This window comes from Bombina bombina, chromosome 6 (assembly GCF_027579735.1).
Source record: "Bombina bombina isolate aBomBom1 chromosome 6, aBomBom1.pri, whole genome shotgun sequence".
NCBI lineage: Eukaryota > Metazoa > Chordata > Amphibia > Anura > Bombinatoridae > Bombina > Bombina bombina.
The window spans coordinates 445,681,309-445,696,126 of NC_069504.1; the positions used below are offsets into that span (position 1 = coordinate 445,681,309).

The 14,818-nt window shown below is 41.5% G+C and overlaps 1 protein-coding gene across 1 annotated transcript in view; it reads right to left on the bottom strand.

The window, feature by feature from the left end:
* The window catches only part of DDX46 (DEAD-box helicase 46), a 377,912-nt gene that overhangs the window by 240,506 nt on the left and 122,588 nt on the right, over positions 1-14,818 (bottom strand). Inside the window, exon 9 of the mRNA XM_053717210.1 lies at positions 9,836-9,956. Within this exon, the coding sequence (XP_053573185.1) occupies positions 9,836-9,956 (121 nt within the window). The remainder of the gene's footprint in view (positions 1-9,835; positions 9,957-14,818) is intronic.

Sequence of the window (14,818 nt, forward strand, 5' to 3'; positions counted from 1 at the left end):
AGACAATAGTGACGCCCATATTTTTTTAGCGCCAAAAAAGCCGCCCACATTATTTGGCGCCTAAATGCTTTTGGCGCCAAAATGATGCCACATCCGGAACGCCGACACCTTTGGCTCAAAAAAACTTCAAAAATGACGCAACTTCCGGCTTCACGTATGACGCCGGAAACAGAAAAAAATTTTGCGCCAAAAAAGTCAGCGCCAAGAATGACTCAATAAAATGAAGCATTTTCAGCCCCCGCGAGCCTAACAGCCCACAGGGAAAAGTCAAATTTTTAAGGTAAGAAAAAATGATTTATTCATATGCATTATCCCAAATATGAAACTGACTGTCTGAAATAAGGAATGTTGAACATCCTGAGTCAAGGCAAATAAATGTTTGAATACATATATTTAGAACTTTATATAAAAGTGCCCAACCATAGCTTAGAGTGTCACAGAAAATAAGACTTACTTACCCCAGGACACTCATCTACATGTAGTAGAAAGCCAAACCAGTACTGAAACGAGAATCAGTAGAGGAAATGGTATATATAAGAGTATATCGTCGATCTGAAAAGGGAGGTAAGAGATGTATCTCTACGACCGATAACAGAGAACCTATGAAATAGACCCCGTAGAAGGAGATCACTGCATTCAAATAGGCAATACTCTCCTCACATCCCTCTGACATTCACTGCACGCTGAGAGGAAAACCGGGCTCCAACCTGCTGCGGAGCGCATATCAACGTAGAATCTAGCACAAACTTACTTCACCACCTCCATAGGAGGCAAAGTTTGTAAAACTGATTTGTGGGTGTGGTGAGGGGTGTATTTATAGGCATTTTGAGGTTTGGGAAACTTTGCCCCTCCTGGTAGGAATGTATATCCCATACGTCACTAGCTCATGGACTCTTGCTAATTACATGAAAGAAATAATGACTCAGGAGACATCTTAATGCAAAAAACATTAACAAAACCACCAAAATGAGCCAAGTTCTCCTCAAGTCCCCAGTGCCTGCAATACTGCCATACATAATCCCCCTTACAACACTAGGAGTAATGTACTAAAAAATAAATTAGCACTCACCTCAATAAATCTGCCTGGCAGCAAGGCAGCTCACTAGGTTTGGAGAGGTCCTTTCCCTCACATTGACCTGTGGAAAAACAGAATTTATGTTTACCTGATAAATTACTTTCTCCAACGGTGTGTCCGGTCCACGGCGTCATCCTTACTTGTGGGATATTCTCCTCCCCAACAGGAAATGGCAAAGAGCCCAGCAAAGCTGGTCACATGATCCCTCCTAGGCTCCGCCTTCCCCAGTCATTCGACCGACGTAAAGGAGGAATATTTGCATAGGAGAAATCATATGATACCGTGGTGACTGTAGTTAAAGAAAATAAATTATCAGACCTGATTAAAAAAACCAGGGCGGGCCGTGGACCGGACACACCGTTGGAGAAAGTAATTTATCAAGTAAACATAAATTCTGTTTTCTCCAACATAGGTGTGTCCGGTCCACGGCGTCATCCTTACTTGTGGGAACCAATACCAAAGCTTTAGGACACGGATGAAGGGAGGGAGCAAATCAGGTCACCTAGATGGAAGGCACCACGGCTTGCAAAACCTTTCTCCCAAAAATAGCCTCAGAAGAAGCAAAAGTATCAAATTTGTAAAATTTAGTAAAAGTGTGCAGTGAAGACCAAGTCGCTGCCTTACATATCTGATCCACAGAAGCCTCGTTCTTGAAGGCCCATGTGGAAGCCACAGCCCTAGTGGAATGAGCTGTGATTCTTTCAGGAGGCTGCCGTCCGGCAGTCTCGTAAGCCAATCTGATGATGCTTTTAAGCCAAAGAGAGAGAGAGGTAGAAGTTGCTTTTTGACCTCTCCTTTTACCAGAATAAACAACAAACAAGGAAGATGTTTGTCTAAAATCCTTTGTAGCATCTAAATAGAATTTTAGAGCACGAACTACGTCCAAATTGTGCAACAAACGTTCCTTCTTTGAAACTGGATTCGGACACAAAGAAGGCACGACTATCTCCTGGTTAATGTTTTTGTTAGAAACAACTTTCGGAAGAAAACCAGGTTTAGTACGCAAAACCACCTTATCTGCATGGAACACCAGATAAGGAGGAGAACACTGCAGAGCAGATAATTCTGAAACTCTTCTAGCAGAAGAAATTGCAATCAAAAACAAAACTTTCCAAGATAATAACTTAATATCAACGGAATGTAAGGGTTCAAACGGAACCCCCTGAAGAACTGAAAGAACTAAATTGAGACTCCAAGGAGGAGTCAAAGGTTTGTAAACAGGCTTGATTCTAACCAGAGCCTGAACAAAGGCTTGAACATCTGGCACAGCTGCCAGCTTTTTGTGAAGTAACATAGACAAGGCAGAAATCTGTCCCTTCAAAGAACTTGCAGATAATCCTTTCTCCAAACCTTCTTGAAGAAAGGATAGAATCTTAGGAATTTTTATCTTGTCCCAAGGGAATCCTTTAGATTCACACCAACAGATATATTTTTTCCATATTTTGTGGTAGATTTTTCTAGTCACAGGCTTTCTGGCCTGAACAAGAGTATCAATGACAGAATCTGAGAACCCTCGCTTTGATAAGATCAAGCGTTCAATCTCCAAGCAGTCAGTTGGAGTGAGACCAGATTCGGATGTTCGAACGGACCTTGAACAAGAAGGTCCCGTCTCAAAGGTAGCTTCCATGGTGGAGCCGATGACATATTCACCAGGTCTGCATACCAAGTCCTGCGTGGCCACGCAGGAGCTATCAAGATCACCGATGCCCTCTCCTGATTGATCCTGGCTACCAGCCTGGGGATGAGAGGAAACGGCGGGAATACATAAGCTAGTTTGAAGGTCCAAGGTGCTACTAGTGCATCTACTAGAGTCGCCTTGGGATCCCTGGATCTGGACCCGTAGCAAGGAACCTTGAAGTTCTGACGAGAGGCCATCAGATCCATGTCTGGAATGCCCCACAACTGAGTGATTTGGGCAAAGATTTCCGGATGGAGTTCCCACTCCCCCGGATGAAATGTCTGACGACTCAGAAAATCCGCTTCCCAATTTTCCACTCCTGGGATGTGGATTGCAGACAAGTGGCAGGAGTGAGTCTCCGCCCATTGAATGATTTTGGTCACTTCTTCCATCGCCAGGGAACTCCTTGTTCCCCCCTGATGGTTGATGTACGCAACAGTCGTCATGTTGTCTGATTGAAACCGTATGAATTTGGCCTTTGCTAGTTGAGGCCAAGCCTTGAGAGCATTGAATATCGCTCTCAGTTCCAGAATATTTATCGGGAGAAGAGATTCTTCCCGAAACCAAAGACCCTGAGCTTTCAGGGGTCCCCAGACCGCGCCCCAGCCCACCAGACTGGCGTCGGTCGTGACAATGACCCACTCTGGTCTGCGGAAGCTCATCCCCTGTGACAGGTTGTCCAGGGACAGCCACCAACGGAGTGAATCTCTGGTCCTCTGATCTACTTGTATCGTCGGAGACAAGTCTGTATAATCCCCATTCCACTGACTGAGCATGCACAGTTGTAATGGTCTTAGATGAATTCGCGCAAAAGGAACTATGTCCATTGCCGCTACCATCAAACCTATTACTTCCATGCACTGCGCTATGGAAGGAAGAGGAACAGAATGAAGTATTAGACAAGAGTTTAGAAGTTTTGATTTTCTGGCCTCTGTCAGAAAAATCCTCATTTCTAAGGAGTCTATTATTGTTCCCAAGAAGGGAACCCTTGTTGACGGAGATAGAGAACTTTTTTCTACGTTCACTTTCCACCCGTGAGATCTGAGAAAGGCCAGGACAATGTCCGTGTGAGCCTTTGCTTGTGGAAGGGACGACGCTTGAATCAGAATGTCGTCCAAGTAAGGTACTACTGCAATGCCCCTTGGTCTTAGCACCGCTAGAAGGGACCCTAGTACCTTTGTGAAAATTCTTGGAGCAGTGGCTAATCCGAACGGAAGTGCCACAAACTGGTAATGCTTGTCCAGAAATGCGAACCTTAGGAACCGATGATGTTCCTTGTGGATAGGAATATGTAGATACGCATCCTTTAAATCCACCGTGGTCATGAATTGACCTTCCTGGATGGAAGGAAGAATTGTTCGAATGGATTCCATTTTGAACGATGGAACCTTGAGAAACTTGTTTAGGATCTTGAGATCTAAGATTGGTCTGAATGTTCCCTCTTTTTTGGGAACTACAAACAGATTGGAGTAGAACCCCATCCCTTGTTCTCCTAATGGAACAGGATGAATCACTCCCATTTTTAACAGGTCTTCTACACAATGTAAGAATGCCTGTTTTTTTTATGTGGTCTGAAGACAATTGAGACCTGTGGAACCTTCCCCTTGGGGGAAGCCCCTTGAATTCCAGAAGATAACCTTGGGAGACTATTTCTAGCGCCCAAGGATCCAGAACATCTCTTGCCCAAGCCTGAGCGAAGAGAGAGAGTCTGCCCCCCACCAGATCCGGTCCCGGATCGGGGGCCAACATCTCATGCTGTCTTGGTAGCAGTGGCAGGTTTCTTGGCCTGCTTACCTTTGTTCCAGCCTTGCATTGGCCTCCAGGCTGGCTTGGCTTGAGAAGTATTACCCTCTTGCTTAGAGGACGTAGCACTTGGGGCTGGTCCGTTTCTGCGAAAGGGACGAAAATTAGGTTTATTTTTGGCCTTGAAAGACCTATCCTGAGGAAGGGCGTGGCCCTTACCCCCAGTGATATCAGAAATAATCTCTTTCAAGTCAGGGCCAAACAGCGTTTTCCCCTTGAAAGGAATGTTAAGCAATTTGTTCTTGGAAGACGCATCCGCTGACCAAGATTTTAGCCAAAGCGCTCTGCGCGCCACAATAGCAAACCCAGAATTTTTCGCCGCTAATCTAGCCAATTGCAAAGTGGCGTCTAGGGTGAAAGAGTTAGCCAATTTGAGAGCATGAATTCTGTCCAAAATCTCCTCATAAGAAGAATCTTTATTGAGCGCCTTTTCTAGTTCATCGAACCAGAAACACGCTGTTGTAGTGACAGGAACAATGCATGAAATTGGTTGTAGAAGGTAACCTTGCTGAACAAACATCTTTTTAAGCAAACCCTCTAATTTTTTATCCATAGGATCTTTGAAAGCACAACTATCTTCTATGGGTATAGTGGTGCGTTTGTTTAGAGTAGAAACCGCCCCCTCGACCTTGGGGACTGTCTGCCATAAGTCCTTTCTGGGGTCGACCATAGGAAACAATTTCTTAAATATAGGGGGAGGGACGAAAGGTATGCCGGGCCTTTCCCATTCTTTGTTTACAATGTCCGCCACCCGCTTGGGTATAGGAAAAGCTTCGGGGGGCCCCGGGACCTCTAGGAACTTGTCCATTTTACATAATTTCTCTGGAATGACCAAATTCTCACAATCATCCAGAGTAGATAACACCTCCTTAAGCAGGGCGCGGAGATGTTCCAATTTAAATTTGAATGTAATTACATCAGGTTCAGCTTGTTGAGAAATTTTCCCTGAATCTGAAATTTCTCCCTCAGACAAAACCTCCCTGGCCCCCTCAGACTGGTGTAGGGGCACTTCAGAACCAATATCATCAGCGTCCTCATGCTCTTCAGTATTTTCTAAAACAGAGCAGTCGCGCTTTCGCTGATAAGTGGGCATTTTGGCTAAAATGTTTTTGATAGAATTATCCATTACAGCCGTTAATTGTTGCATAGTAAGGAGTATTGGCGCACTAGATGTACTAGGGGCCTCCTGTGTGGGCAAGACTGGTGTAGACGAAGGAGGGGATGATGCAGTACCATGCTTACTCCCCTCACTTGAGGAATCATCTTGGGCATCATTTTCTCTAAATTTTGTGTCACATAAATCACATCTATTTAAATGAGAAGGAACCTTGGCTTCCCCACATACAGAACACAGTCTATCTGGTAGTTCAGACATGTTAAACAGGCATAAACTTGATAACAAAGTACAAAAAACGTTTTAAAATAAAACCGTTACTGTCACTTTAAATTTTAAACTGAACACACTTTATTACTGCAAATGTGAAAAAGTATGAAGGAATTGTTCAAAATTCACCAAAATTTCACCACAGTGTCTTAAAGCCTTAAAAGTATTGCACACCAAATTTGAAAGCTTTAACTCTTAAAATAACGGAACCTGAGCCGTTTTTATATTTAACCCCTTTACAGTCCCTGGTATCTGCTTTGCTGAGACCCAACCAAGCCCAAAGGGGAATACGATACCAAATGACGCCTTCAGAAAGTCTTTTCTATGTATCAGAGCTCCTCACACATGCATCTGCATGTCATGCTTCCCAAAAACAAGTGCGCAATAGAGGCGCGAAAATGAGGCTCTGCCTATGATTAGGGAAAGCCCCTAGCAAATAAGGTGTCCAATACAGTGCCTGCCGGTTATTTTAGCTAATTCCCAAGAATAAAATAATTCCTCAAAGCTATGAAGTATTAAAATATGCTTATATATCAATCGTTTTAGCCCAGAAAATGTCTACAGTCTTAAAAGCCCTTGTGAAGCCCTTTTTTTCTTATGTAATAAAAATGGCTTACCGGATCCCATAGGGAAAATGACAGCTTCCAGCATTACATCGTCTTGTTAGAAATGTGTCATACCTCAAGCAGCAAAAGTCTGCTCACTGTTTCCCCCAACTGAAGTTAATTCCTCTCAACAGTCCTGTGTGGAAACAGCCATCGATTTTAGTAACGGTTGCTAAAATCATTTTCCTCTTACAAACAGAAATCTTCATCTCTTTTCTGTTTCAGAGTAAATAGTACATACCAGCACTATTTTAAAATAACAAACTCTTGATTGAATAATAAAAACTACAGTTAAACACCAAAAAACTCTAAGCCATCTCCGTGGAGATGTTGCCTGTACAACGGCAAAGAGAATGACTGGGGAAGGCGGAGCCTAGGAGGGATCATGTGACCAGCTTTGCTGGGCTCTTTGCCATTTCCTGTTGGGGAGGAGAATATCCCACAAGTAAGGATGACGCCGTGGACCGGACACACCTATGTTGGAGAAATAATAATAAGGGCAGCAACTTTTAAATATGAGGGAGGCGCAGTGAGAATTATGTCCCACAAGTTCCCTTTGCTTAAAAGCCACCAATGCTCTACTGAAGAGACTGAAATGGACTACAGCTACACCCTGGAGGAAAAACAGCACATACTAGTACTGCAAATAAAATAAACTCTTGATTGAAGAATCTTTTCAGACACCTAACTTTACCACTTCCTTACACTAACGAAGGCAAAGAGAATGACTGAGGGTTGGACAGAAAAGGTGATATTTAACAGCTTTGCTGTGGTGCTCTTTGCCGCCTCCTGCTGGGCAGGAGTGATATTTCCAATAGTAATTAGATTAAAAAAAAAAAAAAAAAAAAAAAAAAAAAAAACACTTTTTTGCAAATTTTGGGTTTCACAATAAAATTATTTGCACTACTGCAATCATAAGACAAATGGTTGTAAAGGCTTTCCTGGGGTGCCCTTTGTTTAGAATCAGACATGCATGGTTTTGCCTTTGTTTTTTGGCAATTAGAAGGCTGCTATTGCAGCTGTGTACCACACTTTTGAAATTCCCAGTAGTGGTTAACCAGGTAGCTTGTAAGGTTAATTTCTGCTCTAGTGTAGGAATTACACTCCCAACTGACCCCTCCCTCCCGATACCTAACTGATCCCTCCCAAATAGCTCTCCTCCCTCCCCAGCCACTGGTCACCACCATCTTAGGTATTGGCAGACAGTTTTCTAAAAGGACCCTTTGAGAAAGCCACACTGGTGGCAAACATGTTAGGGCTTAACAGTTGATATGCTAAAAGCAAAACTTTTTAATTAGCAGAAGTGCAAATAACGAGGCATACCGAATAGCAGTGTTTACTAAAAAACGCTTTAGACATTAGTTAATTTGCGGCTGTTAGACGAAAGCATTGTTACACTGTTGGCGTTATTAACAAACTTCTCAAACATAATTTATTATGTGGCGGTTAGCCAAAAGCATCACATACAATGTGGGCAATTTGTTTTGTTTAATTTAAGCGGGTAACACCATCTTCCAAGCTGCAGCAGTGCTTATATATAAATTGGTCACAGATTTACTTTAAATGGTGTAACTTATACTAATACTTGGTTACCGTATATCCAGAGTCGACAACCTGTTGAATTATAATAGTATACTAATAGGTATATACAGACATATCTCATAAGTGTTATACCTTACTATTATACCATAGCGTATACGTTGAAATAATCACTATTTCTATAGTATTGCAAACCTTCACGGTTTAAAAAATTGTTGAAAACTATAATATCATTTTAAATTTGTTTGAAAATATTAACTAATAATAAATTAGTAAACCCATACACACTGACTCCCAACTGGGAGAGTAATCATCAGCTACAGCAGTTTGTATAGACAACTATATATTCAGAATGTGAGTTAATGAAGTGGTTGCTATCCTATGTAACTGTATTTCTAGTATTACAAATACTATAATTATTATTTTTACTATCATTATTACCACTGGTATTGTCTCTTTGGACGTACCAAAATTTTATCAGCTATTTTTTAGCAGGTATTGAGCTTTTTTATAAACTGGTAATAGTATCATTATTATCTATATAACGTTGTCACCAATAATATAATTGTAAATGTATACATTAGGATATTAAGTAACGACAGCATAAATTTATAACTGAATACAGTGTAATAATTTGTTTGTGTACGTGTCTGTGCACAGCTTATTGATTTGTTTGTGTTCTATTAACTGACATTTTTAAATGCTCTTTCCACATCTAATATAAAGGACAATCCTAAATTAACGTGCACTCTACTTTCAGTTAATGTAATTTATGTATCAACTTCAGATAAATAAAGTTTTGATTGACTGACCAATACTGTAAGAATTATGTCTGTCCTACCTTTAAGAGACAGTCAAGTAAAAACGTTCATGATTTAAATAGGGTATGTAATTTTAAACAACTTTCCAATTTACTTTTATTACCAATTTTGCTTTGTTCTCTTGGTATTCTTAGTTGAAAGCTAACCCTAGGAGGTTCATGTGCTAATTTCTTAGACCTTGAAGGCCGCCTCTAATCTGAAAGCATTTTGACAGTTTTTCACCACTAGAGGGCGTTAGTTCATGTGTTTCACATAGATAACATTGAGCTCAGGCACGTGAAGATCCTAGGAGTCAGCACTGATTGGATAAAAATACAAGTGTCAAAAGAACTGAAATAAGGGGGCAGTTTGCAGAGGCTTAGATACAAAGGTAATCACAGAGAGATACAAGGTAATCAGAGGTAAAAAGTTAATTATTATAACTGTGTTGGTTATGCAAAACTGGGGAATGGGTAATAAAGGGATTATCTACATTTTTAAACAACAAAAATTCTGGTGTTTACTGTCCCTTTAACATTTAGATTTTTTCGCAGTGGGTGATATGGTAAGGCGACATACATGTCCAGAATTAAAGGTACAGTGTACTGTCATGTGTTTCCAATGATCCATTTTAGTGTATTACAGAGACATTTGTACACTAAATTTTTCTTTGCATAAATGTTTTGTAGATCTATTTATATAGCCCATCAGAGTGTTTTTGTAACAACGTAGTTTCGATTATTTTTTTTAATAATATTGTGCTGATTTTCAGACTCCTATCCATGCCCCAAAGTATCAGATGTAGACTGAAGTCTACAGATTCCTGCTTTATCCTGTTTAGGTATATTTTCATATGAAAAAGCAGATTGCACAAAGGAGTGATTTCCCATACATTTTAAACTTTGCTGCTTTAAATTGAAAGCTATTAAAAAAAATTAAAAAAGCACTTACTTTTTGAGGGAAGTCAATATTTTCATAGATATACCACACTGAACCCAGGTTTTGATTGGCTTTGGGCAATTCTTTCCTTTCACTGTGATGCCCTCCATTTCGAGTCGATAAATATTCACCTCTACCCAGAAAGAAAAATAAATCACTATGAAGCAGCCTAATTACAAAATAAGATAAACATAACAAGAGAACGAAGAAAAAAATTATAATAGGAGTAAATTACAAATTTGCTTAAAGGGCCAGTAAACCTAGCAAATAATGTTATATAATTCTGCACATAGTGCCGAATTATAAAACATTAGCTTAGCGCCAGGTTTCTAAAGCAAATTGTTAAATAGATATTTAGCAAAGGAAATATAACGCCGCTCCTGGCTCTACTGAGCGGGTCTGTTTTCTTCTCCTAAGCACATCTGGGCACGCTGTCTAATCACAGCCGGCCCGATCGCGCTATTAAACTCAATGTAGCTCGCTACCAGACCAGAGCGGGAGCGAGCTACACTGATTTTAATAGCGCGATCGGACGTGCTGTGACTAGACAGCGTGCCCGCGATGCACTTAGCAGAAGAAAACAGACCTGCTCAGTAGAACCAGGAGCGGCATTCTGTTTTCTTTGCTAAATATCTAACAATTTGCTTTAGAAACCTGTCGCTAAGCTAATGTTATATAATTCTGCATAATTATATAACATTATTTGCTAGATTTACTGGCCCTTTAAAATTGCCTGTTCTATCTCAATCATGAAAATTCAATTTTGACTAGAATTTTATCTTTCATGATTCAGATAGAGCATGCAATTTTAATCAACTTTCTAATTTACTCCTATTATCAAATTTGCGCATTTAGAAGCCAGCCCATTTTTTGTTCACAACCTGGGTTGTCTTTGCTGATTGGACAGCACCAATAAACAAGTGCTGTCCAGGGTGCTAACCCAAAAACTTGGCTGGCTCCTTAGCTTACATGCCTTTTTTCAAATAAAGATGGCTAAAGAACGAAGAAAATTTGATAATGAGTCAATTAGAAAGTTGCTTAAAAATAAAGTTTATGCTGATAAATTTATTTCTTTTTTCACACGATGAGTCCACAGATCATCTTAATTACTAATGGGATATTTCACCTCCAGGTCAGCAGGAGGCGGCAAAGAGCACCACAGCAAAGCTCATCCCTTCCCTCCCACTCCAGTCATTCGACCAAAGTTAAGGATAGAAAGGAAAAAACCAAGGTTTAGAGGTGTCAAGTTTATAATAACCAACAACTTGTCTTTCAAAAACAGGCCGGGCCGTGGACTTGTGTCAAAAAATAAATAAATTTATCAGGTAAGCATAAATTTTGTTTTCTTTTTAATGACACGCCGAGTCCACGGATCATCTTAAATACTAATGGGATTCAATACCCAAGCTAGAGTACACAGATGATACGGTAGGGACAAGACAGGGAACCTAAACGGAAGACACCACTGCTTGAAAAACCTTTCTCCCAAAAAAAAAAAAAAAAAAAAACACGCCTCAGCCAAACAAAAGCGTCAAATTTATAGAACTCTGAAAAAGTGTGGAGAGGGGACCAAATTGCATCCTTGCAAATCTGCTCCACAGAAGCTTCATACTTGAATGCCCACGAGGAAGCAACGTCCCTCGTGGAATGAACCGCAACTTTCTGAGGAAGGTGCTGTCCAGCAGTCTCATATGCAAAAATAAAAGGCTAGCGAATATCCGTAGTCGCCTACAGGTAAAACTTTAAAGCACGGACCACTTCCAAATTGTGCAGAAACCGTTCCTTCTGAGAAGGATTAGAACACAAGGAAGGAATAACATTCTCCTGATTCCGATCAGAAAACAACCTTAGGAAGAAATCCTAATTTAGTACTTAAAACTACCTTATCAGAAAGAAAATAAGGTAAGGGGGCTTATACTGCAATGCCGAGAGCTCTGACACTCTGCGAACGGAGCAAATGGCAACAAGAAATAAACTTTCCAAGATAACCGTTTAATATCTAAGGAATGCATAGGCTCAAACGTAGACCCTTGAAGAATTTTAAGAACCAAATTCAAACTCCAAGGAGAAGTTATTGGTCTGAACACAGGTCTGATCCTGATCAAGGCCTGACCAAACAAATGTACGTCTGGGAAACCGACTGACGAACCTGTAACAAAATAGACAAGGCTGCTATGTCTTTCAAAAAATTCTAGGAATCCGATCCCTATTCCATTTAAGGGTATACTTAGGATTCGTACTAGAATAAAAATTTATGCCATAACATATGGGAAAAGTTTTCCTAGACACAGGCTTACGAGCCTGATTCATGGTCTCAATGACCAATTCCTTATTCATTCTTGGATAAAATAAAGCTTCCACTAGATAGCTTCAGGGAAAATCTTTTCGGATAAAAGAAAGCTCCTTGACGTAGAAGGTCCTTCCTCCACAGACATACCCAGGTGGAAGATGAGATGCCCCCCAGGACTGCATACCAATCCCACGGACCACGCCGGTGAAAAGAAGATCACCGACGTCCTCTCCTACTTAGCTTGAGCCAAGGCTCCAGGAGAAAAATCAAATGGAATATGCAATATTGAAATTTCAAGGTAAAGCCAAAGCGTCTATTAGAACAACCTGAAGAATCATTGACCTTAATCCGAACCTCAGGAACTTGACATTCTGTCGAAAAATCATGAAATTCAAAAGCAACTGATTCCATTGAGGATCAGGCTGGAAGGCACTCCCGGCCGGAGTTCCCACTCCCCTGGGAAAAAAGTCTGCCCACTTAAGAAGTTCGCCTCTCAGAAAACCTGAGAAGTGGGTCATCTACAGACAGTAATTGTGGGTCTCAGAGCACTGAACTATCCTGGCTACCTCTGTCGTAGTCAAGAATACTTCAAGTCCCTCCAGAGATGAAGTAAGAATTAGCTAAAACCTGATAAACCCAGCCGAAGCTAACAGACCAGATTAGGAGAAGATAACATAATTTATGCTTACCTGATAAATTTATTTCTCTTGTAGTGTATCCAGTCCACGGATCATCCATTACTTATGGTATACCAATACCAAAGCTAAAGTACACGGATGATGGGAGGGACAAGGCAGGATTAAGCGGAAGGAACCACTGCCTGAAGAACCTCTCTCCCAAACACAGCCTCCGAAGAAGCAAAAGTATCAAATTTGTAAAATTTTGAAAAAGTGTGAAGCAGGTTGCCAAAGCTTTTTGACCTCTCCTCTGTCCAGAGTAAACGACAAACAGGAAAGATGTTTGACGAAAATCCTTAGTAGCTTGTAAGTAAAACTTCAAGGCACGGACTACGTCCAGATTATGTAAAAGACGTTCCTTCTTTGAAGAAGGATTAGGGCACAACGATGGAACAACAATCTCTTGATTGATATTCTTGTTAGAAACCACCTTAGGTAAAAACCCAGGTTTGGTACGCAGAGCTACCTTATCTGCATGAAAAATCAGATAGGGAGAATCACATTGTAAGGCAGATAGCTCAGAGACTCTCCGAGCCAAGGAAATAGCCATCAAAAACAGAACTTTCCAAGATAAAAGTTTAATATCAATGGAATGAAGGGGTTCAAACGGAACTCCTTGAAGAACCTTAAGAACCAAGTTTAAGCTCCACGGGGGAGCATCAGGTTTAAACACAGGCTTAAATCTAACCAAAGCCTGGCAAAATGTCTGGACGTCTGGAACCTCTGCCAGACGCTTGTGCAAAAGAATAGACAGAGCAGAAATCTGTCCCTTTAAGGAACTAGCTGATAATCCTTTGTCCAAGCCCTCTTGGAGAAAAGACAATATTCTAGGAATCCTAACTTTATTCCATGAGTAAGTCTTGGATTCACACCAATAAAGATATTTACTCCATATCTTGTGGTAGATTTTCCTGGTAACAGGCTTTCGTGCCTGTATTAAAGTATCAATGACTGACTCGGAGAAGCCACGCTTTGATAGAATCAAGCGTTCAATCTCCATGCAGTCAGTCTCAGAGAAATTAGATTTGGATGATTGAAAGGACCTTGTATCAGAAGGCCCTGTCTTAGAGGCAGAGTCCATGGTGGAAAGGATGACATGTCCACTAGGTCTGCATACCAAGTCCTGCGTGGCCACGCAGGTGCTATCAGAATCACCGATGCTCTCTCCTGTTTGATTTTGGCAATCAGTCGAGGGAGCAGAGGAAACGGTGGAAACACATAAGCCAGGTTGAAGAACCAAGGCGCTGCTAGCGCATCTATCAGCGTCGCTTCTGGGTCCCTGGACCTGGATCCGTAACAAGGAAGCTTGGCGTTCTGGCGAAACGCCATGATATCCAACTCTGGTTTGCCCCAACGATGAATTAACTGAGCAAACACCTCCGGATGGAGTTCCCACTCCCCCGGATGGAAAGTCTGACGACTTAGAAAATCCGCCTCCCAGTTTTCCACGCCTGGGATATGGATTGCTGACAGGTGGCAAGAGTGGTACTCTGCCCAGCGAATTATTTTTGAGACTTCTAACATCGCTAGGGAACTCCTGGTTCCCCTTTGATGGCTTATGTAAGCCACAGTCGTGATGTTGTCCGACTGAAATCTGATGAACCTCAGTGTTGCTAACTGAGGCCAAGCCAGAAGAGCATTAATATCGCTCTTAACTACAGAATATTTATTGGAAGGAGTTTCTCCTCCTGAGACCACGATCCCTGGTGATTCCAGACTGCACCCCAACCTAGAAGGCTGCCATCTGTTGTTACAATTGTCCAATCTGGCCTACGAAAGGTCATACCCTTGGACAGGTGTACCCGAAACAACCACCAGAGAAGAGAATCTCTGGTCTCTTGATCCAGATTTAGCAGAGGGGACAAATCTGTGTAATCCCCATTCCACTGACTCAGCATGCATAATTGCAGCGGTCTGAGATGAAGGCGCGCAAATGGCACTATGTCCATTGCCGCTACCATTAAGCCGATTACCTCCATACACTGAGCTACCGAAGGGCGCGGAATGGAGTGAAGAACACGGCAAGCA